At 45.4% G+C, this 24,918-nt stretch overlaps 1 protein-coding gene across 2 annotated transcripts in view; it reads right to left on the bottom strand.

Moving 5' to 3' along the window:
* Nucleotides 1-297: 297 nt before the first annotated feature.
* NBAS (NBAS subunit of NRZ tethering complex) overlaps nt 298-24,918 on the bottom strand; it is a 339,195-nt gene continuing 314,574 nt past the window's right edge. For both annotated transcript variants that reach the window (XM_043604496.1, XM_043604497.1), the window contains 4 exons: nt 22,120-22,259; nt 18,006-18,150; nt 11,395-11,523; nt 298-719 (listed from right to left, as the gene is read on the bottom strand). In XM_043604496.1, the coding sequence (XP_043460431.1) occupies nt 444-719; nt 11,395-11,523; nt 18,006-18,150; nt 22,120-22,259 (690 nt within the window). In that variant the 3' untranslated portion in view covers nt 298-443. The remainder of the gene's footprint in view (nt 720-11,394; nt 11,524-18,005; nt 18,151-22,119; nt 22,260-24,918) is intronic.

Genomic DNA, 24,918 nt, shown 5'->3' with positions numbered 1-24,918 from the left:
CATTTTACACATGGTCGACTAAGGTTCAGGGAGTAGAGAACTTTGCCCAAAGTTGCATAACTAACTTGAGGCATTCCTCCTCCGTCCCAGGACATCTGCTCCAACCAGTGACCGTCCCACACACACTCCGTTTCTAGCGCAGCCCTACCCACCTCCACATCCAAATGTCTTTATTCGCTGTATTGTATCCAGAAAAGACGGTTCTGAATAAAGGGTGAGGAGTTGAGTCGTCTCTTAGTCAAGAAGAAAGTACGTTGACCGGTCACGGCCAGAAAGAAAACGTGTACACGACGCTCATCACTTATATACAGCTTTATTTGCATTTTTGGAACCACTGAGAACGATCAGCAGGTGCACACGTGGCCCATGGAACAGCATTTGGCTTTGGGGTTCCTTCCCACCGGGTGGCTGAGAAACCTCGACCACGCAGGCCCAGACCGGACTCACACCCAGTGCTCTCCCGCGCTGAGCGCCGCGTTGAAGGTTCGCAAGGCCCGGTGCGTTCCCCGCAGGGCCAGAAGGAGCGACCCAGCTTCGGCTCCGTGGCCGGCCTCTCGCAGGTGTCTGGCCAGCCCCTCCGCATCCCAGGGCCCCTGCTGCGGGCTGGCTAAGAGGTGCTCGATGATTCGCGGGTAGAAGGGAGTAGAGATGCACTTGGCCAGCAGCCTGGCGTCCAGGAGCAGGGAAAGAAGTTCTTGGTCGCAGTTGGAGTCATTCACCTTCAAGAAATGAGACAGGCAAAACATGAGAGGGGTCCTGCTCACTTCTTCCTGCCAGAGAACTCATCACGCATACCCCCCACTGGCTGCTCCACGCCGCCTTTCTTCCCGCTTTCATCATCCTGCACCCTTCACCGGGGTTCACGGCGCTCACGCCAAAGAGCACACACGGGGGCGCGAGCCTGAGCTCACACACACACGGGACCACAGACACGGTTCCCCGGCAGCAGCAGACGCAGCCACGTGCCAAGAGCCCCGAGCCGCTGCCACAGCTACCAAACACCGAGGGCCAGAAACTGCCAACTGTGTCCCCATCAGCCCTGGAAGTCACGGATCAGGGAAAGGAGGGGGTAAGAACGCTGGCACACATCGTGGCAAGTCATGCGGCCAGGACGGAAGCTGAATTCAGGCCAGTCTCGACTTCAGAGCCCAGGCTTTCAACAACCACAGTTACCATCTCGTTGGTGCTTCGCCACGGCCCATTTTCTTTAACCCCAAACCTCTGCTGTATGTAGAGGCCCAGGCAAACAATTCTTTCTACAACAGAAAAACCTGTTTTTTACTCCACTGAGAAAATCTATCCATCAACCCCACTGATGTAACTAGAAGACGGACAGGAAGGCTTTAGGTCGTTCTTGCTTAAGCCTCTAGAAAGCTCAGTACCCAACTTACCTTTTTAAGACATTTTTGTATTTTGGAGACCAACGTTATGTGGCCTGTTTTACAGGCTCTTTCAGCTCGGATATCCTCTGTGTTTCCTCCCTGGTCTTCTCTGCTTAGTCTCTGTATGGTTTTCGACAGGGTTGACACTTAGCATACGCTTTTCTATTTTCTATTATTTCCACATTTTTTTCTATAAGGAATCAAGTCAACATTCGTCGCACGTCAAAATCCGGAGCTCCTCATTTACGTGGGGCTGTCATAAAACAGCTTGATGACAGTCCTTCCTAATGTCACTGAGCATTTTTAGCAATTTTGGTTGTAGGGACCACAGGAATAATGTGGCATTTCAAAGCCAATGAACTAATGTTTGGGCCAACTATGTTATACAACTGTTCACAGGGTGCTCGTCCTGCATGTTCTGTGACAAGGAGGAAACGCTACTGAAGACGAGGTCAACTGCATCTATGGACTGCAAGAATGAAAGCAAGAGCTGTTCTGAGAATGAGAGTCACCGCCCGCTGTCAGAGAGCATCAATCTTTCCTGCAACTTAGTGACCCTTTAAAACCAACCGCAACGTCAGTCTCATCTCCTGGGTGACATTTTCCCTACGTCTCTCACCTAAGCTGATTCCTCCTTCCTTACAGATGTTCTTCCCGCGGGAGTAATCTGTAGGTCTGGCTCCCTTGCCAGACTGGGGGCTTCTTGAGGGCACAGAGGCTTTATCCTCCTCTCCCAGCATCCAGTTTAATCAACTGTTGTTACAAGGCTGGACGAACCCGCATCATTGAATGCTGTCACACTTTTGTCAATGGCACAAGTACATCCTAAGAGCGCTATCCCAGCAGAGGATCTGAACAGAGCCACGTTCCAGGACTGAAGAGTCTCTTGCAAACCCTGGGCCTCGTGCTTTTGTCAATACGAGCACATGCAGCTCATCCACTTCGGACTCAGGAAGACACTTAGGTTGAGCTCAGTTTAGCATCTCTTGCTGGTTTTTGTTTGTAGAGGTGGGATGGTGGGAAAGGAAAGGGCTGTGGAAGACCGGTGAGCACTCTCCACTGGGGTCTGCTTATGGGTTCTGTGTCTCTTCTTTCCTTCCAGCTTCCCTCCCTCTCTTCTTCAGAGCTAGGAAACAGGAGTCTTGACCCTATGTGAGTGCTGCCCCCACTGTCACAGTGTCTTCCATTTGCTGAGGGCCATCCACGTGCCAGTGAGCACTCAGTCTCAACCTTAAAGCATCCTTGCAAGACAGTTACAATCTCATTTGATGGATGAAGAAGCCAGTTCAGTGAGGTCAAAGTCAATGTGCCCAATGTCATGTGGCTGCTGAACGGTGAGCTGGACAATGAGCCCTCATCCTTGACTAGTTGTGTATTATTTGTTTACCTCCAGAGCAACGATCTCGTCTTCCTTGTTTATCCCCGCATCCCCCATGGCCAGAACAGTGTTGGCCACAGCTGGGGGCTCAGCAAGACTTGTAGGATGAATCCAAGAATGAGTAACCCTAAAGCTCTCACCCTTTCCTTGAACACTACTGCTTTCCTGAGCACATGTGCATGCACACACATAGGGCATCTGAGTTACTGTGTAATTTTTTGGTTCACCCTTAAAAACAAAGAATCCCTGCACCCAGCCCTCTAGGAGGGAACAAATGTGTGCCAGGATGCTACAGGCAAATGTTTGATAAAATAGACAGATAAAAGACTCGGAATCCAAACACTGCAGGGCAATACCTTCTCCACTGCCCTGAATAAGTCTTCAAGGCTAGGACACCTTTATTATTCTCTCTGTTTCCTCACGAACCCTTCCTTTGGGGGTCTGAAAGACTCCTAGAAAGGGAGTGATGGATTTTTTTCAGCTTGAGGAAGAGACAGGGGTTCTGTCAATGCTCACAGTTACTGCTCCTCTTATCCCTCTCTTCTGTTTGCTTCTCTCCAGGGCGAGGACATCCTAGAAACCGGTTTCCTGCTGGCCAGGTTGGGGTCAGGGGCGGGCGGCTAAGCACTGAACCTCTCAAAGCTCTCGGTCCACTCCCTTGCCTAAGAAAACAGAAGGGGTGCCTCGGTGGCTCTGTCGGTTAAGTGTCGGACATTGGCTCACATCATGATCTCATGGTTCCTGAGTTCCAGCCCCGCATTGGGCTCTGCACTCTCAGGACAGAGCCTGCTTTGGATCCTCTGTCTCCCTCTCTGCCCCTCCCTCGCTCATGCTTGCTCTTTCAAATATAAATAATAAAACATTAATAGAAAGCAAGCAAGCCAGCAAGCAAGCAAGCCCAAGGCAGAAGTCACGGAAATGAAACACAATGATTCCCCTTGGGCCCTGGCCCACTCAGATGTTGCTGACCTCCACTGAGCTCTGTGGTGGCCCGGCCAAGGCCTAGGGGGAAATTCTGGTTTAGCTTCTCGTAATCAGGTCCTGAGAAAATGGGAGTGGCTGCCTTTGTTCTATTTCCTTTCTCTGACCTTGCACCTGGCTCTGGCCCTTTGCAAAAGGTACAGAATGGTCAGAGCATACTTTGTAATTGTCACGCACACAGGAAGTACCGTGTAGACACTTACACTGTGCACATTTGGGACAAAATAGAGAAAGAACACAGAAAGAAGGATGGCCTTTGTGAGGACTCGTTCCAACAACTGCATCTTAAGGAAGAGGGGCCTGAAGGTCAGAGAAGAAATGGACTGGCCAAGGTCCCACACCAGGCCTCCTGCCTCGGGGCCGCCAAGGCCAGACTGAGTCACTGTCCTCAGTCCGGCAGGGTGCCCGGCGGTGCCCCAGACCTTCCCAAGCATGACGGCCACATTCCGAGCTGCCCGCTTAATGTGTTGAGCTTCAACTTTTCTTCATGTTTCTTGTTTTTGACTGAAATTCTAACAAAGTACTACAAGTCCGGTAGCCACCCATCCCTCATTCTAACCCAGTGCGTTTTCCTTTTTCAAATCAAGAAAAAAAGAAAAGGTGGAAATAGTTTGAAAAAACAAATCCTCTATATGTGGATCCCACAGGAAAATGACTTCCCTCCTTTCCTCTCTGGTAATTCTCCACGTGCAGAGATTTTGTGGTCTACTTCATTCACAATATATTAAAAGATTCGTAAGTGTTTTTACACAGGTTTCATTCTTAAAGATCGCAATGGCTACAAAGTAGTCTATTGAAGAGAGAGAACAGTTATATACCTTCTCCTGCTATGGATATGTCAGTTGTTTTTAAATGTCTGATATTATCGAAATACCAAAAATCAATTTTTTTATGTAAATGCTTTCTGTGAGTTCTAGAACTTAAATTATCAACCCTGATTTTAGTTGAAATAAACATTCTAATCTGTTTGCTATTCTGTTTTTATTATTTGTTTTACAGAAGTTTTACATTTTTATAATGTCAGGAAAAAAACTATTCATTTATGATTTTTTTTCTATTGCTTTAAATATTAAAAGTTTTAGTAGAATTCCTCAAAGGCTCTCACACACACACACACACACACACACACACACACACACACACATTTTACTGACTTTTAAAAATATGTAACTTTTTAATTGATCAAGACTTATTTTGGTATACAGTCTGTAGAAAATCACACATTCCTGACATTTGCTTGATTGGTGCTTTTAGAGCTTGAGGAAAAAAATATGTTCTGTCATTTCTGGACTCAGCTGGATGTTGGAAATAAATATGAGACAAGTCCAGGAGGATCAGCTGATTTAATTCCTCTGATCAAATAACTCGGAATTCGAGTCAGAGGCAGTCTGGTCTTGGGAAGAGAAGACAGACTTTGGGCTAGAGACTAATTTCCAATCCTGGTTTCTTTGCTGGACAGCCGTGTGACCCTGTTAAGGACAATCTCTCTGAGCCCCAGGCCCGTAGACCTCAGACTATCCCTGCGGGTTGTGATAATCTATGTTTTTAAGTGCCTAACACAATGCCTGGTGCAGAGTTCAAGTTCAGTAAATGGCCGAAGTTGTTACAGTCAGACAAACCAGGCAAGATGCATGTTCCAGAAGGAGAGGACATCCATCTATCATAAAATGACTAAATGCTTGCCATCTCGGTCACTGATTGTTTCTTCTGTCAGTAATTAATTTTTGAGAATAAAAGAAACTTTGCAGATCTTGGGAAATAAATCTATTAAAGCACAAAGGGCTATCATCTTCCAAGCCATTAAAACGTTATCTTCTTAATTCCAGTTTCAACAACAGGTAATGAACTTTCTCTGAATTAAAGTCTCCGACTTTATGGATCTATACAAAACCAAGAGTAATTATAGTGATGAGGTAAGCTGAAATTCGGTAGGTACCTGAAATGTATGCAGGGCCTCATTCCGATAATTCTGCAGAAGATTATGTACTATTATTTCACTGTTTGCTGGAGGACAGGGTGCCTGTCTCATTTTTACATATACTGCTACTAATAGAAGTTATTGAACATCAACTGCAAGGGCAGAAAAATAAAAGGGCAGCACGAGTGTATACTCGGAGAAGGAAAATGCCTGCAGGGTTTCTTTTGTTTTCTGTTTATTTGAAAGATATTCAGACTCCACTTCGCAGCATAAATACCAGCCTCTCCTAGCACGGGATTTCACAGTATGCCTCTTCTCAGTAACCAAAATGAGGGCAAATCATCTAACTTCTGCTCTAACATTGAGAGAGAATCTTTGAAAAGCCGAGTCTGATCGCTTCTATGACCACAACAAACACTGCATCGTGGGCCCTGAGTTTTGCAGGTTCCACACTCTGTACTTACCCTGTTCCTACCTTCGTTTCTTGTGCTGTTATCTCACATATGAATCTCCATATCATTCCTTTAAATAGAGGATGTGATTTTATTTTATCTTCACAAACATCCTGCCCATTCCTCACTCCTACACACACTAACAGGCTAGCACAATGGATGCTTAGCACATCTGCTCACACTAAGTAAGTCAATCAACCACCAATGAGGCCTAGAAATCGAATAGATTAACTGACAGGGAGTGAGCTGCCTGTCACCAGAGGCATTCAGCTGAGAACTGTGAGAAGGCAGTATTGAGGGAGCTCTTCAGGGTGGAACAGACTCTCATCAGGGAGGGACTAGTTGGAAGCCTGGATAGAGTTAAAGAGGAGACAAAGAAAGGAAGAAGGTTTCTTGGTTTTGCATAACAATGTTAATCCAAACGTCTTTTCCTGAGCATCTTTAAGGCTCTCCCTCCTCCGATCTAGACACAGTGCAGTGTAAGTAATGTCTGTGGGCTCCAGTGCCTTCAAGGCAAGACAAAAGAGGCTAAGAGTCACCAATGCTAAATATGTGAAGGACTGTCCATGGAGGCATCTAATATCCTGAGCAACTCCATCGGGCAGGGCCAAGATCAACATGTTCAAGGTAAAGGTGCAGCTTTCAGTCCCAATCCAGAGGTGCTCTCTTACTATGAGGTTTATCAAAAAATGGCCGAGAGCACCCCGGGAGGTGGTAAGCTCTCGGCCCCCAGCAGTGCTCACCCAAGACCCAGGTTTCCTAGTTGGGTTTGAAAAAGGAAGCCCTATAGTGTGCCACTTATTAGACCAGCTCAGAGCTAATATGATTCTAGAAGCTCTCAGCAATTTCATTTCTCTGCAGAGACAACCCGTTTCCAGGACAAGACAGCCTGCCTCGTCACATGAATGCAAGCAGCATTACAGGCTTTGAACACTGGATCTACAGTTTAAATTTCAGCTCCAGCCGTTCCTAGCTGTATGACCTCTGGGTGTGTGTTTCCATCTGTGAAACTAGAATGCCACCTTTTCACAAGATTAGTAAGAAGATAAGGTGAGGATGTGCCCGTAACGATGTCGGGAAAAGAGCCAGTACTGGAAAGACACGGGTTGTCACTAGCTTCAGAGAGGAATGCTTAATTAGGTGACAAGGTCTGTAACCCCTCATCTGTCACCCCTTGAATTCTTCTTTCACTAGGCACTGCAGTCCAGGACAGGCCCCAGGATGGAGGCCGGGCAGAGGCGGTGAGCAGCACTGACGAGGAGGAAGGAGTGACGAGCAAAGCTACCACAAGTCCGGAATTATGAAACGGGGGGTTTCGGTATACAGAACTCTTGGCGATCGATGTCTGCTTACTCTGAGGAAATGAGCGAGTGACTTTCCCAGTGCAAAATACTCCAGAGACGAGATTCGAACACAGCAGCAGGAAGATTTTTCTTGGAGAGAAGAAAGTTTTGGAGGTGAGCTCGAATCTCACTGGGGCTGATGGACGAGGGAACCCAGCAGTCCATACCGACCGCCCCTGACTCGCAACACTCTTACAATTTTTTGACTTCACAGTGGTGCAAAAGTGATACACATTCAGTAGAAGCACCACTTTGATTCTGCATCTTTTCCTGGGCTAGTAATACCCAGTATGATCCTCTCTCATGGTGCTGGGTGGTGGCAGCGGCCACGGCTCCCCGTGAGCCACACGACCACGAGGGTCAACAACCAATATGCTGACACATCTTCTGCACCCGGACGGCCGTTCCGTTTCTCACTTTCAGGACAGTCTTCAGTAAATTATATGACACATTCATGCTTCGTTATAAAGCAGGCTTTGTGTTACATGATTTTGCCCGACTGTTGGCTAACAGAAGTGTTCCGAGCACATGTGAGGCAGGTGAGGCTAAGCTCCAGAATTTGGTAGGTTAAATGCAGTAAGTGCCCTTTTGACTCACGATATTCCCAACTTGCGATGGATTTATTGGGACGTAAGCCCACGGTTAGCTGAGGAAGATCTGCACCATGCGGGGGTTTTAATTATTCATCGACAATATAAGCTCTAAGAAAGACTTTCTCTTGCTCCAGGAAAGAGGCTGCTGGCCATTTGTAAGAGGTTACATGCTGAACACTAGAGGCGGGCAATTTCAGAAAAGCTTCGAGAAGGAAATGAAGAAATGTGGTCCAATCTCTGGCATCAGCACTTAACGCACCACCCGCTGAGCTGTAAACACCTGTAAAGCTGTCAGCTTCTTGTAACCAATAGTGAAGTAACACGTGCCAACAGCAAGCACGTGGCGCTGTTTTCCCACGTGGATCCACGTGCTGCGCAGGCGCGGCTGCCTACCAGAGGAGTCCCTTGGTTTTGTCTTTTAATGTCAACAGGAACTACCGTCAATAACCACAAGGGAGAAACTGAAGTTACTAATGAACCCAGGCCCTCTACTAATGGACAGAGTGAATAGCAAAATAAAAACAAACAAAAAAGCAAACGTTATTACGTTTTTCATTGCAATACCACATATGATTTCAAATAGAAAAAAAATTTAATAAGACAGAATAAAGACAGCTAGTCAGGAGTCCTGTAAAAAGGCCTACTGAAACTCTGCCCTTAGAGAAGGGTCACATGACCTTTTAATGGTGCTGGGAGAGCAATGATGAACTACAGCTAAGTTCTTATTTCATTTATACAGCATTCTTGAAGTGACAAAGTGACAGAGATGGAGAACAGATCAGTAGTTGTCACAGGTTGCTGGGGGCGGGGGGGAGCATGTGGGGGAGGGAGAAGGTGGCTGTGGCCACAAAGGGTCCACCACAAGAGATCCCTGGGATGCAACTGCTCTGTGTCTTGACCGTAGTGGTGGTGACACAAATCTCCATGGGACAATATTGCACAGGACTTCACACCCAAGTGAGTGCCTGTAAAACCACTGCCATCTGAATAAGGTCCAGAGATTGAATCAGAACATTGCACTACAGCTCTGCAACATGCTACCATCAAGGGAAACCATGTGAAGGGTACAAGAGATCCCGCTGTACTATTTCTTCCAATTGAATGCGAATTTAAAATTATCTCAAAATAAAAAAGTTAAAAATTTTTAAAAACTGGAAAACCCTGCCAAACTTCAGCTCTTGGGAGGATGCACAAGGTCTGACGATACTCAGCATTTCCATGAACACATTTTAAGGTCACAGATGGGTTGGCCTAATGTAAAAACTCAACCTCAGTGCAGGGAATTACAGTTAAGTGCCATTACCAACCTCCCCCAGGTAAGGGCCTCGGTGGTCGGTAAGTAACTCACCTCAGCAACTGACATCTCCGGTTTTGATTTGTGGATCTGAAGGCCACTGAGGTTTTGGGTGTCATCATCACAACCCCAGACAAACCACCCACAGTCTGAAGGGCTATTTCACAACCACAGAGCTTTAGCCCAATGCTGCACATGACACGGAAGTGTTATGGAGGTAACTCAGCACCATTTACAAATGACTTGGGTGTTGCAGTGTTCCCACTTGGTTTCTTACTGTGATAGCCAGTGGTAGAGGGTGTGCGTGGGTGTGCGTGAGTGTGTGTGGGGGGGGGGGGGGAGAGAGAGAGAGTATATGTGCGTGTATGAGGGTGTGTCAGGGGTGTGTGTGTGTGAGACTATGTGTCAAGGGCGTGTGTGAGCATGTGTGTGGGGGGGTGTGCATGGGTGCGTGTGTGCAGCAAAGCCAGTCTGCAGGTGGGGAGCCCCAGTTCTAGTTGCAGTCCTCACGGATGCATCCGGGATGAAGAATCTTTACAATGAAACCTGATCTACTCGCCTCTGGAATTTAGGAGGCACTAAGGGAGCTCCATGCAGGATGAGTGCAGAAGGGTGATGGATAACACGTCACTGTAGTCTTCTCAGAGAGGCCCACGGCCAATTTAGTGGGAACGCCTAAGCAGAGACACTAAGACCGAGACGACAGCGGGGAGAAGGAAAAGCGCTGAAAACATGCAGCCTGATTTTGTTTCTCCCTTCTTCCTAATTTCTTGGATTTGCAATAAAAAATGGGCTAAAGAAAAAAAAACCATTGTAATCCATTCCCAACACCATGCAGGGTTTATCTGAGCACAGTTGGATGGGGGGTTACAGCAGACAGGCCCCTCCACTCCCTACTAATGCCTTGTTTCCAAAGAGGCCCCTGCTATGATCGATCATCAGTGATAATGAAGAGTGGTCATAAAAATGTTTGCAGAAGCTTTATATTATTTCAGAAATACATCTCAATGAATAAATGCATTAGATTCTTTTCATTTTGCTCATTATGACAATTTCCAAATGGAATTATTGCCTACTTTCTGTAACCATAGACCTAACTTTCTGTATCCGTTGTCATTAAATCTCTTCATGGTCTTGTTTGGCAAGTATGTGCCCAGGTTCTAGAATTCTCTTCTCCTCTCTTGTCCCTAGAAAACATCCTCTAACATTTTTGTTAAAAAAAAAAAAACAAATATAATTGTGTGTGTGCGTACATGTGTGTGAGTATACACGCATACCTAAAATTCGATCTGTGTGTGTACACACTCACATAGACACACACACACACACACACACACACACAAATTTTACAGTGAAAGAATGATCTCTACAGAAGGATTTCAGTAAGGATCATACAATGGAATTCATTAAAACACAACTCTGAGCTACCTATTTCTAAAGTGTAAAATTTGAAAAGGGAAGTGAAAGTTTCTTCCTTAATCACGATAACAAGACAACCAGCCTTGAGGGAGAAATCTCAAGCCTTGACTTTAGTACGTCATTCCTCAAGCCCAGACACTGCTTCAATGGCACGTTAGTTTGCCAGGGGAAACAGGGCTTGAGATTTTAGAAGGTGCCAGTAAACATTACCTGCAGCCACTGTCTCACCTTTAATTAGCAGGCAACCAAACACATACATCCAGGCACAGAATCCTGCCTGACGCGACAAATTCCTGTGATCTACATTTCAAGTGGCAAGGACACGTCCACTTGTCCTGGGCTGCTCTGACATTTCTTTAAAGGGTATGCAATACACTGGCTTCTCCAGAGAAACTGCTTCATCATTCGGATTTGTATTCTCAGCACATGAACACAGAGTCTGGTTCATGAGAGAGGTTTAGTAAATGTTTATAGAATAAACAAATATTTACTTCTTAGACAAAACAGAAACAGCGTGGTCAGAGAATACTGCAGACAAAACAGCCTTAAATCAATCACGGATGTTATTTCTGAGAATGACAATGCTAATTCGTTTCTCCGAAGCACAAGCAACGGTAAACTCCACCGGGGATACCTGGACGAACGCGGTGATGTGCTCCAGCGCCGTGGTGTGAAGGCCGTCGTCCTGGCTCTCGAGGAGAAGCTTCAGGGCTGGGAGCGGCAGGGACTGGCTGAGCAGCAGTGAGCTCAGCGCCCTCACACCCTGGAACCACAAGGGCAGTTACGTGAGCAAGCAGGCAGGAGGCACCCCGGATGCCAGGCGCTAATCTGGCGGCGTCTTTCCACACCTTTTCTAGGAGGGTGTGTGCAGAAAGCGCACACGGGACCACACGGATTGTTTGGTATCTGCTTCACTCACTTCACCATGTATATTGTAAACATCTTTCGGCCCTATCAGATATTCACTTGATATTCACCAGATATTGTGTTTAACAGCTGCAAAGTCTCCCTCCGGGCGGACACAGGACTGTAATCTATTCTCCTAATCTCTCAGAGCCCTAGTTTCCTCACAAGTAAAATGGAGGTAATTATATCTACCTTGCAGTTCTGTGCCTGCATGCGTGCGTGCGTGTGTGTGTGTGTGTGTGTGTGTGTGTGTAGACACTTAAATGATACAAATGATTACAGGTTGTTAATATTATCACCAAGATCCAGTTATCCTCTGCAACAATAAGAGTCAGCAACTTACCTACTGAAAAACGTGTTTATAATTCTGTCAAGGTGAACTGAATGTTTCATGAAAAGTATCTGTAGTCCAAAAAACTGAACATGCATTTGAATTTTATTCTCAGCCCTTTATTACCCTAGTTGAACCTGTCATCAGAGAGCAAGAGTTTATACAAGATAACAAACGATGGCCCTTCACAACAAAAGTACAAGAACACAGGATATCTGCAAGCTCTTCCTCTCTGCAGAGCTATATGCTCCCCCGGTGTCCTGAATGTAGCTATAACAGAAAGAACAGAACATGTGCACTGAGGACCAGACAGAGAGTGCAACCTCCTTACACAAAACAGGGGTTGTTTTTGAAAACTAAGAATCCCTGTCCCCCATGGGACTGGCCTTTCTCCTATGCTACTCCAACAGCAGCATTCCAGAGAAGAAACACTCTAATTTATGACATTTTGATAATTTCTTTACATTATTATAAAGTCTAGATAAAACAAGGGTGACACGAAGAAGCTCCTATTCAAAGCCCCCAGGAGAAAAGCGTTCTTCAGAATCCCACTCACTGGAGTGTTTTACCATTTTCTCCTTAGTACATCTTTGCTGGAAATCAGCAAGGCCTTCAATTTCAGACTGGAAGGTTGTACTACGTGAACTTGGGTGGAATGATCAATACCGGCAGGGGAACACGTTTGTAGAATGTGCACTTCAAGCATCATGGATTCTACCTCACATTCTGTGTGCCCTAAAGCACACGGTCCTACAAGGAACCTCACCGAGCTCCTGGGCCAAAGAGAAATGCGGATCTGCCTTCTGGGATGCCACAGCCCACAGAGAGTATTTGGGAGGAGGAAATACGGACTCTCACACACGACAATTTCACGCAGCTGTCCTGCACCAACTTGCTTCTGTCACCCTCCACCTCCTCCTCCTGGAATGTCACAGCGATGTTCCCCCACCTGCACGTTGCTCAGACAGCGCTCAGACCGCACTGCCCAGGAGACCTCGCGGCCACGACAGACTATTCTGTCCAACATGGCAGCCAGGAGCCTCACGCTTATGAGCATTTGAGATCTGGCTGGTGCAACTGACGCACTGCTTTAAAATTTTTATTCCATTTTCCTGAATTTAAGTTTTAATAACTGCAGGTGGCCAGTGTCCTGACGGTACAGCTACAGTTTTGAGTTTCTGCAGACCTCTGGGTCTGTGCACAAGAGGTGACCTCTGCTGTTTCTCTTTCTAATGGACCCCTATTGGTTCATTGAGTCTCTGCTGAAAAGGGCACAGGAAAACCCCATCTCCTACCAAGCTGCCTCGGATTTCCGACATTTGGCAACTCCTATATTCCGACTACACTATTTGTCATCTTGCAATATTGTAATTAACTCATTTGTTCAGCTGCCTCACTTGAGGGCAAGGATATTTTCCCTTCTCTGTATTCCAAATTTGCTTGGTAGAGACTATACCTAAAAATATTTGTATATCACTCCCTCCCAGCACTCATATTTACTAAGTTCTCTGTAACAGGTAAACAGGTATTTCCCAGCAACTTATGATATTTAGACTAAGCGTATCACTTGGCTGACCTTAGCTTTGATGACAACTTTTATCAAAATAACCTGTATACCCTTCTGAGCAGGCACGATGGACAGATTATGCCAAAGTACATGTGCCTAACTGTCTGGGACATGGTACTTAAAGGGACTTACCTTTCCCTTCGCCCCCACTTCCCATCCCCTAAGTTCCCGTATTTAGAAGGTTGTTTTTTCTTCGTGGCTCTTTAGAATGCATTTATGTCTAGCCCGTTACTGCTCATGGTACTTGCTGACTTACGGCCATGACGGTTTTGCTGACAGAAATACACTTTACCTGAAGTATAAAGTCAAGGACATCCAAGAATGGAGGAGTACTTTTTGAGCTACTGAGTACTTTCTATCTCTTAGCTAACAGTTACTGGCTAAATACTTACTCTGTATTTAAATACTCTACTAGGTCCTTCGGTATGTTCCCCTGTGTTACAAGAAGAGTTTATCGGGAGATTTACAGGGGGATCTGGGAAGCTCTAAGAAAGGACAAAGTAGCAAAGAGAACCATAAAATACCTCATCAGCACCTTCCCAGCTCAAACCTGTCTGGCCATCAGGATACAGAACGAGAGGCCTTGACTTAAGAGGAACAGGTGCATCTGGGCCCAAAGCCAGGCCAGAACCCCGCACAAATGTGATTCATGGTGATGTCCCCAAGGCATGGTCCCTGTGGCTGATGGTTGTCAAAGACGCAGGACCGGTCCACTAATGGTCCTTCTGTCCTTGCACAGCCCTCCTGCTCGTCCTGGGGTATCCTGCACCCAAACGTGCTGCAGGATCTACAGCAGGAGCAGAGGGGCACAGAGATGCAGGTCATCTGATCTGCAAATCAACTCTAGACTCTATCAAAAGTACCTCAACTATGAGAGAGAACAATCACACTGAGACTTAGAGGCTGCAGATTAGCTAGGCTCGCTCATTAGCTGGGCCTTTAACTCCCAAACACCTGACCCAAAGCATGTGTGACTCTAGTTCATGCTGTGCTTCAGCAAAACCAGGGGCTTTCAGGGTCAGTCACAAAGAGCTGCAACTTGGAAGTTTAAATTTGTAAATGCCAAGAATCTGTTTTATGCTGGTTTCTAATTCTGAATATCCCCCATTCCTGAGAATGCTTCATATATTGCCATGGATACAAGCTAAGAAGGATACAGAACTTTCAAGACTACAGAAATATAATCTGCGAGCAGCACTGATCTTATCCTTCTGGTAATATTTTCCATCAGCAAAACCAACATGGCGGGAAGTAAACAAGAACCAGGAACAACGGCAGGGATTGCATAAAGACATTCTGAAGAGTCACGAAGAACAGAAAACAATCTCTAAATACGGGAACTCAGTGGGGAGACAGGAAATGTGGAGAAGTACCCTGTCCTAGACAGTTGGACAAACGTACTTTATAAACCACAGAGTAGAGCAACCAAAAGTAATAAATTTTAAAAAACTGAGTCATGGATCATTTTACCACCAGAGTGATATTTAATATTATGCACTTCTGAAATTAGACAATGTAATTTCCAAAGGTGGTAAAATAAACTTAAGAAGACATTTCCATTTCTTAATTACCATGTTCCTTCCTCTGTAACCATTTTAACTCACATTTGAGCACCTTTAACAATCAATAAAAATAGTACCTAACATTTGCAAGGTTCTTTTAATCATGGCATCCTAAGAAAAAAAAATCTGTAAACATACCCAAATTCAAGACAGAAGTGAGGCATCGTAAGGAAAATAAAGAAAAGTCACTGTGGCAACACAACTCGTTTGATAATGATTATCTTTCACCTTATCAAACCGGAACAGAGAAGCGCTAATGGCTTACTTCAACATGGGCTTTAATCCAGTACCTTCCCCCCTGCCCCAAGAGAACCGGAGGCTGATGGAAACTCGTGATTAGGTGCTTTGGGTGCAGTTGGAAATAGCCTCCAGTCAGCCTCCTCAAAGGCCTAGAGACCTTGGGGAATACTCAGAACTAGAGTCCCCTCGGAGATCACATGATCTAACTCCTTGTTTGTTTCCGGGGCCAGAAAAGGGAGGGGCAGAGCATCTGGTGCTTTTCTCATGGCCACAGATCACGCTGTGGCCCAGACCGGAGAAGGACAGTACAATTTGCTGCATCACCAGGGCTCCTGCTGCTCTTGTACATCTGATATCCCCTGCCCTTCAGGTGCTCCCAGTCCCAAGAAAGAGGACAGGCTCTAATCCCCTTCCCTGGTGTGTGAGGAATACTCTAATAGACGTGTGCTTCAGGCACTGTGCTATGTATTCTGAGTTCCTTAAAACACTCGGGAAGCATTGGTCCGAAGATTCTGAGATTAAGCGGGACCACTGTAAATAAAATATTATTCCATTTGTCAAGGCACCTCAACCTGGCCGTAGAAGCATATTAGGGAGCTGAATCATTATAGTTATTTAACTTCTCGTTCAATCACCAACTCTTTCTTTTTTAATAGGAAACAGAGCATAATTTACAATGCGTTAGTCAATAAAAAGAAGAACAGCATACTTCTCCCTGCATGTCCTCGAAGGTCGCCCCTAAACTTCACATGCAATGCTGACAGCTCTCACTACTGCTTTGGACACTCAGATATGTTATTACCCGCTGCCGGGTGGCTGCAAGATAACACATGTAACTGTTACTGAACCTCAATTATGTAATGAATGGTATGATGTCAAGGTCAAAGATGCAGTGGCCATGTTCTCAGGTAACTTACATTCCTTGCCTCAGAACTAACGGTAGTAAAACCAAACCAGTGAGGATATTTAAATAAAAACCAAATTCTCCAGGTAATGATAGAGATCTCGACACACTAGAGCTAACACACTACAGGCCATTCTTGAAGGAAGTATCATAGAAAAGGGGGATGACAATGAAGCTTATACAAGCACATAAAACATGCACATTCAATATGCAGACACCCCAAGCGTAGGAAGCATGGCTCACTAGGAAGTATTCATTTTCCAAGCATTCAAGTGGAACGTAGGTTTGATGACCAGATCCCCCCTTTGTTGCCCGAGTGACCGGGAGCCAGACCTTTGCTCTCAGAGCCTCAGTTCCATCAGCTGTTAACTGAAGGTCAAGGAGCCTCCTTACCGGTGGTGGAGAGGGTTAAGTGGGACGATGGAAGTGGACGCCCAAGAGTGGTAGCAAACGCTAGTTTACTGCCATTACCACCAGCTTGCGATACAGAGACAGTCGGCCCTAAATAGTGCTTCCCTAACTCAGATTCGGCATAACTGGCATTTCTGGGATTTGGTCCTGACCTAACGGTGCTTGATCTTAGGTTATGGTAAGGTGAAGGTGAACCCCTCATCACGTACATACCACTCACCCTGGTGAGGGCAATAAACTGTGTTGAGTCCCCGCTCCACACAGTAGGTTGAAACCCGCTGCAGGTGAGTGATAACACAGCCACGGTTCCCACCCTTCCAGTGCTCACAGCGCAGTGCGACAGATCACAGGTAGGTAAGAAGCGGAGACAAGCAAATCACACACTCTGGCATAAAGGGAAGTTATTTCTGCTGTTGGTACTTTAAATATTTTATAGAAGAATTTTGTCATTCTGGTGGTTGGAAACCTTTAAATGGAGAAAATATTTTAAAATTCGATCAGAAAACACTTAGCCGGTCCCTCATTCAGAAAACAATCCATTAAATGTACATTCATAATGAGAATATCTTCCTTGAGTGATTACTGTGAGGATTCGAAGCATCATATTTACAATTTTATTTTCAAGTTTACCTCCTATGTGGCAGGAACCTGAAAACCAATTAATCAATTTAGTGCCATTATCCAAATGCTTATATTTAAGACATGTAGAAGTTGCTCAAACAGCACACTGCTGAGGTCAGATTCACAGCAGGGAGCTGTAATTAATACGTACTTATTTGAGAATGTACAAATTTACATACATTAAACAAATGCCTCAGTGACAGCCAAATTATGGGCTCAGAGAGAGAATGGTGGTCAAAATGGAGGTGGCTGAGTCTTTATCGTGTTTACAGAGATTAAACATTGTGGTTATGTGATCTTCCTACAACAATGGCAGAAAGCACGGAAAAGCGAGAGCGGCTGGCCACCTGCCCAGAAGGGTGCTAACGCTTCCCACTCCATCACCTGGTCCGGTTCGGGCAGAGACAACACAGGGGCTGGCTACGCAGACCCCTGGGGACGTAAGCTTGAGTTAGACATGAAAGGGCATCCAAGAGGAACTGGAAGCTGAGTCACACCCTAAGATTTGCAAAGGGAATCGGCTCAGAGCATCCTTTCAATACGACTTTTCTTCATTTGATCTACTGGAAATTATGGGCCTTTGCCTACTGATAACTTCAGCCAAGTGTTCCTCAAGCAGAGTCGCTGATGACTGCTTCTAATAAAGACTTTGGACAAGGAAAAGGGATGCCCCCCGGGAAAGCCACTTGAAATACTCGCTTACCTCTACGGGGAGCATCTGCTTGGTGTCATATAAAGAGCGGCACATTCTCAGAACCTCATTCCCCAGTCCGTCCTTGTTCTCCGATGTGCACCTGGTCAGCATGGCTGTTGCCAGTCTCACCCACGGATTGCTGGTTATGCTGGACCTGAGGGAGGAAAACACGAGACACTGGGAATGGATGATTAACGCTCTAACAACTGCGGTGCGGAATTTTTAAAGAGGGAAGAAATGCCACCTTTTGAAGCAAAATGCTTTGGGCAAACTACAGTCACAATCTAGATGCTGCGTTCCTCCTTCAGGTCTGTATTGTAGAAGGGAGAACATCTCACAGAGAAAACAGCTTGCTGTGGCATTACCAAGTGCCTAGCAGCGTGGAGGCCGTGGGCAGACACTATGAGCAGAGGCCTCCCTCGGGCCAAAGGCCGGCTCCCTGGCTTCCTACTTGGGTGACTCAGGGAAGTTACTGAAACTCTCTCTGCCTAGTCATTTAGTGCTGGGGAAGCCACCCAACCTCTCTGGGCCTCAGTTCTTTTTCATTCTGAAAGAGCAATTTAATGTGTTCTTTGCAAAATTGCTTTATTCAATGAATGATGTTTGTAATTGTGAATTATCGCTCTTAATTGCAGGCACATTTCACTATCTACTACCTAAATAATGGCTTTTGTTTATCATAGGATTATGACAGACTCAGGGGTCAGGGCGGGGCTGAAGGACACAAGGGCGCAGCAGAGGTCAGCCTGTGAGCACAGACCGAGGAAGCAACACACAAGAGGTAGAGACATCACACTTCATACAGCTTCCTTATTTCTGAAACATAAAAGCATCCCAAAGTTTGCTCTGTTTCCTTCCTCTGGATGTCAGGACCTCATGTTTCATACCAACATCACGATTTACATTTCAACAGACAAGGTGAAGGCACATTCATCCCATGGCCTCAGGAACAGGGTACCAATTTTACTTAGACACATTAAAATAATTTTCCTATTTATGAAGATTCTGTTGTCTCATTAGAATGGCTCTAGAGTCTAGACACTGAACACCTAAGGATGGTTCTTCCCTTGAAAGGGCCTTATCCCTCGCCCCCTAAGGAAAATGTCACGTGTAACAATGACAAAGGGACTCACTAGCCTCTGGCAAAGCCTTTGTGTCTCAGCTCAAATGAACAATGTGTGAGGACAAAGAGTCCTGCTTATTCAAGGTACAAAGCTCTGAGAGTGTCTGGTAGACTGAGGAGTCTTCTTACACGCGAGGACCCACCCTCTGCTTTCCTGTTTCAAAGTCTGAATTCCACCTTTCTGGGTTTTCCCTACCAGGCCGCCTCACTGCAGTAGGAACACTGGCCTGCCCAAACAGTAGGCCCCGATGGGCCTTGTGGCATTGACGACAATTATCAAGATGTACTTTGCACCAGCCAGCTTTGATACACTGGATGAGAATTATACATGTCCCATAAGTACGAATCTATTATTCTTCCCATGCATTTTCCCACAGGGGAATAAAACTAAAAAACCAAAGTTGGTTCCAGTAAATTACAATCACGTGGATCAGGCAGATTTCTCAGTTTTTACCTTTATTGTGTTAACTGGCAACATTCCGTCATTGTCACACTATCCTTCCCTTCCTCCTGGCCTTTCCTGATTTTTCTCCCCTCTTTCCTTAACGGGGGGTGGGGGGTGGTGATTTTGGAAGTGAGGTCACACATTTGATTGTCTGGGAACAGAAAAGGGACTCAAAAGTACTCTAAAGAACCTATTGGTAAGGTGTCCCATCATACAGTGTCTTGTGGTGAAACACAAATTCGGGAAAGGAAAAAAGCCACAAGAGACCACTTTATTTGACTTATCTTCAGGTACCCGCTCGGATGGAGACACAGCTGGTCAGAGGGGTTAGGCAGACTGGTAGTGCATTGTTTCGATTCTAATGATTTCGTAAAGGAGGTTTTTAGAACACAGGTCAGCAATTTAGTGATTTCACTTCATTCTGGCTACAAAAGAATATACCTTTAAAAACTGAGGCTTTAAAAACCTGCTAATGCATTAAATGTTTAAAATGCAATGCATGCCTTAAGCGATTAAGCTGAGTTCACTTCGTGTGGGTAAGCCAGTGTTTCGAAATGGTCACTGTTCTAAACGTCACAAGAAACTGTAAAACCACAGTAAGCTCCTCTACTAGACGGTATCGTTTTCCGATTTTGAAAAACTCTCTTTAGACCGAGAGATCTGTTTGGAGGGTATGAAGGAATCCGCAACGCAACCCTGATCACTTTCTTAAAAAGCAAAGCGTTACTGACAATCTAACTAGTGAGTGAACCGCACACCATCATCACATAAGAGCTGCTTGGGAACTGTCCAGAGAGGCAGGCTCAGCAGGCCCAGCGGGGGACCCTGCTCCCAACGGGGACCCTGCTCCCAACGAGAACCCCTGGGCTCCGGGGCAGCCCCGCCATGACAGCTGGGACCCAATGGAAACGCTGCTCCGATACACGGTCACGTGGGAAACTGAAGGCTTGAGTGTGAGAAGCTGTACTGCAGGGCTTCAAATAGGGAAGGTGAGACCCGAATCTGAAAAGTTACACATCCGCATGTCATCTATGCCACAAACGGTAGAGATCAAAAGAAACGGTCTTCCCCCTTTCTGAAAACACTCATTCGGACACAAAACAAAACCACCGCTCTCCTTGGTTGGCTTCAGAAATTCCAACAGGCTCACCCTGGGGTTAAGAGAGAGGGCCTTTGCCGGCTGTTTGGTAGCAGTCCTTCACAAACTGCACACGGAAGAATGACTCTTCAGGGAAAACCTCCGTTAGCTCCTGGGGGCACAGAGGTGCGCGCTGGCCCGGGCAGAGCCAGTTGCTGGGCCCGGGGCGGTGGGGGGAGGGGGGGGAACAGCTGAGTCGTGGGGCAGGCGGGCCTGTGGAGCAGAGGCACGGGTGGGCACGCCTGCTTTTTGCCAACGAGGAGCAGCAGTTCGTCACAGACGGTGCATGTGCCCAGAAGACAGCTGGCCGTCTTCCATGGGCATCCTTGGCTGACAGCACGGGGACTGCGTGACTACCGTGTGCGGCCCTGAGTGGCAGCTGCGAGCTCAGCACGACGTGCAGGAAACATGGGCTGTAAGGGCGGCCGGTCGTCAAGTGAGACCTCTGCCTCATCCACTTACTGACCACGTGGGGCCGAAAGTTCTTAGACTTCTGAATTCCCACTCCCTCTTTAGAAAATTAGATGAGGTCACTCTCCATGCAGGTTTACTGAATGAATTAAGACTAAGCGTAAAACGCACGTAACACTGTGTGTCCTCACTAAATGGGAACTATCAATTGATTCCATTCGGATTCTCAAGTCGGCACTGCAAGCTGTGTTAAAAGAGACTCAGAACATTTCCTGGTGAAAATACTGGAATGGAATTATTTTGCTGACGTTATAAATCAGATGTTATTATAAAGCACTGATATTTTTGAATAAAATATTCGGTTGTAGGGGCAAGGAGAAACGGAAAGAAACAGCAATATTTCCAAAAAAAAACCAACAAAACAATTTTAATTTTCTCCAAAGGTTGATGCTGATTTTATACATTTCTTCTCACTGGCTCCTTTGAAGTTACTGAATTAAAAAATTTTTTTTTACTCTTTATTTATTTTCAAGAGAAAGAGACGGAGTGTGAGTGGGGAAGGAACAGAGAGAGAGGGAGACACAGAATCCGAAGCAGGCTCCAGGCTCTGAGCTGTCAGCACAGAGCCTGACGCGGGACTCGAACTCATGAACCGTGAGATCATGACCTGAGCTTAAGGTGGCCGCTTAACTAACTGAGCCACCCAGGCTCCCCTGAAGGTACTGGATTTTTAAATTTTTTTTTTTTAAAGTTTATTTATTTTTGAGACAGAGAGAGACAGAGCATGAATGGGGGAGGGTCAGAGAGAGGGAGACTCAGAATCGGAAACAGGCTCCAGGCTCTGAGCTGCCAGCACAGAACCCGAGGCAGGGCTTGAACTCACTGACCATGAGATCATGACCTGAGCCGAAGTCCGACGCTTAACCGACTGAGCCACCCAGGCGCCCCCTGGATTTTTAAAAGTAAAGAACAGACCAAGGAAATTTAACTTGATGTTAACACTCACACAAGGTCGTGTTTCATAGGCGGCCAAGCTTGCAGGAGCAAAACCAAGTGTTGAAATTCAACCTCCTGGTGGCTACATTCCAGGAGCTCCACGAAGAGAGAATAGCGGTTTTCTTCATTCTCGATGTCAGCTATGTCCACCTGGAAGTGGAAATACACACTTGACACTGGTGGCAAAGGCTACTTCACTGGTTTATAGAAGAATTTGTATTTGATGACTTTGAGGAAACATTCTTGAAAACTTTTACAATGTGTTGGGAGGTAAGATTCAACACCACCACCCTCACCTCCTCCCTACCGCCCCACCACCCGCAAAAAAACCTTCAAAAGCTCTCTGCTTCACCCAGCTTAAAATGTTAACGTTAAACACTGTTTAGAACATATCACAGGAAAGTTCTGAATGTTCCTTACGAAAATAAATTTAAACAAGTAGATTTCCAGAGAGCTGGCTTAGTGATTTCCTAATACACGTTAAGTTAAAATATAGAATTATTTTATATGAAACTATAATAATTTGTCTTACTTAACATTAGCCAATTTTTTTTAGTTTAAATTATCCTCCATGTACTTCTACTTTTCATTTTAGCATTTTTTTATTGCTGAGTCTTCATGTTGTCTAGAAAATTTCTCTAGACTTGACTAAATTGTATTTGTTATGATTTTTGTTACACATCAAAATAAAGCAAAATATCTTTTATTTGAATCTCCATTTCTGATGCAAAAGAAGTCCTGATCAGTAAAAAACACTAATTTTTCCTCTCATCGAATAACTGAATATTTCCTTTATTTACACTGAGGCAGTCCTGAAACGAATCACATCTCCAACACCTCTGTGGGTGAAAATGTTTGCTATGTTAAGTTAGAAAGCAGTTTTAAATATAAAAGTAAGCCAAAAGCTGGTTTGCCTGTTCCCTAGCCTCTCTTAACACAGATGCCCCGCATTCAAGTACATTAGATACAGATGATGATAGAGGCCTTGAAACGATAAAAGAATGGATGGTTACCTACACATTTGTTAAATTTTCTGTATAAATACATATTTCCAAAGCATTTAATTTAATGGTCATTCTGGCTCTGGTCCCAAGTAGCCACCTGAAAAGTCACAGCATATAGTCTGCATTCTCACAAAAGCTGATATGTACTATGAAATGTTCAGTAATTATAGGGGAAGTGCTGCTCACATGGTGACCTGGCAGATCAAAACCTGCTTGAAAGCTCCACATCCTTCTTCCATGGACTAATAACCCAAAAGCATTTTATAGTTTGGGAAATCATTTCATGACCCAGGAAGAGTTCACCCTTATAACTGTTTTGGGTGGAGAACAGCACAGGTGTTATCAGCATCCCTTTATAGATGCAGAAACAAGCTTATCTGTCCCAATAACAAGGCGAGCAAGTGGCAGAGCCAGTAGGTAATTATGATCATATCAGAATGTTCTGGAATTAGAGGACTCAATAAGCTAGACAAGCCCTGAAATATTTAAATAGGGGGTCTAATTGGGAGTTAGGCAACATTTTCTCACCTATTTATACAGAAATGTTTAAAAAAATTCCAAACTGAAGAAATCCACCTGTTTTTCACCTGACCTCCCACCTTCAACTCCTCTCCAGGCTCAGGGTCTCTCAGATCGTCTGCATCCACCACGTGCACCTCCCCTCGGGAACTTTGATCTTGTTTTCTCTGCCTGCCACATTCTCTCTGCAGATGTCTGTATGGTGCATTCGCTTATTTCCTTCAAATTCCTCAAATGTCACCTCATCAGAGAACGTGCTGTGTAACTGTCCACCTTGAGTAGCATATTCCCCCACACCATCTGTCTCCCTCACCTTGTTTTGCACTTACAAGGATGGGACATGTTTCATATGTATTGGCTGATTGCCTTTCTTCCTCTATAAGAATGGAAGCTCCTTGAAAACAGACACTTTCACTTATTTGTTCACCGGTTTATCCCTACTCCTTAAAATAATGCCTGACAGACAGCAGATGCAGAATACTATTGAGTGTATGAACTAATGCGTATACAAATGAATAAATGAAGACAATCCATCATTTATAAAACATTTTAGCACAGAATGGTGATACTAAATATTCACGAGTTGCCATAAAGTTTTGGCTCTTCTCTCTCTCTTTTTTTTTTTTTTACTGGAGACAGACATGAGGCTTAAAACGAAGACGCCAGTGAGAAGGGGATCACTAAACATGACTCAAAGGAGGCCCGCGTATTGACATGATGTCTCCACCAACAATGCCCTGTGGCTACTTGTGTGATTTCAGTGCAGTCCCTCTCTTTGGGTCCTATTTTCCTCATTTCAAAAATGTGCTCCAAGAAGCCCTGAAGTTTCAGAAGATCTGAGGAGGTGCCTGAAGGTCTGTGAGAGGGAAAAGGGCAGGTAAATGGCTGCTCTTGTCGGAGTTACAATCCAAGCTTTTATAGCCTTTTTGTAGGAAAGGTTTTGTGGGTTTTTAAAAATGTTTATTTTTGAGAGAAAGAGAGAGCGTGCGCACATGTGCAAGCGAGCGGGGGAGGGGCAAAGAGAGAGGGAGAGACAGAATCCCAACCAGGCTCCACGCTGTCAGCACAGAGCCCCACGTGGGGACTGAACTCATGAACCATGAGATAATGACCTGGGCCAAAGTCGGATGCTTAACCGACTGAGCCACCCAGGCAACCCATGGGTTTTGCATTTTAAAAATAGTTAAAAACAACTGAATGATGCCTCTAGTGTCAGTCCTCCAGTTTCCATAATCGACGACTGTATGATGAATAACAAGCAGTTGCTCCTTGACATGAAAGGCAGA

The sequence above is a fragment of the Prionailurus bengalensis genome, chromosome A3 (assembly GCF_016509475.1).
Source record: "Prionailurus bengalensis isolate Pbe53 chromosome A3, Fcat_Pben_1.1_paternal_pri, whole genome shotgun sequence".
NCBI lineage: Eukaryota > Metazoa > Chordata > Mammalia > Carnivora > Felidae > Prionailurus > Prionailurus bengalensis.
This window is presented reverse-complemented; position numbering and strand designations above follow the sequence as displayed.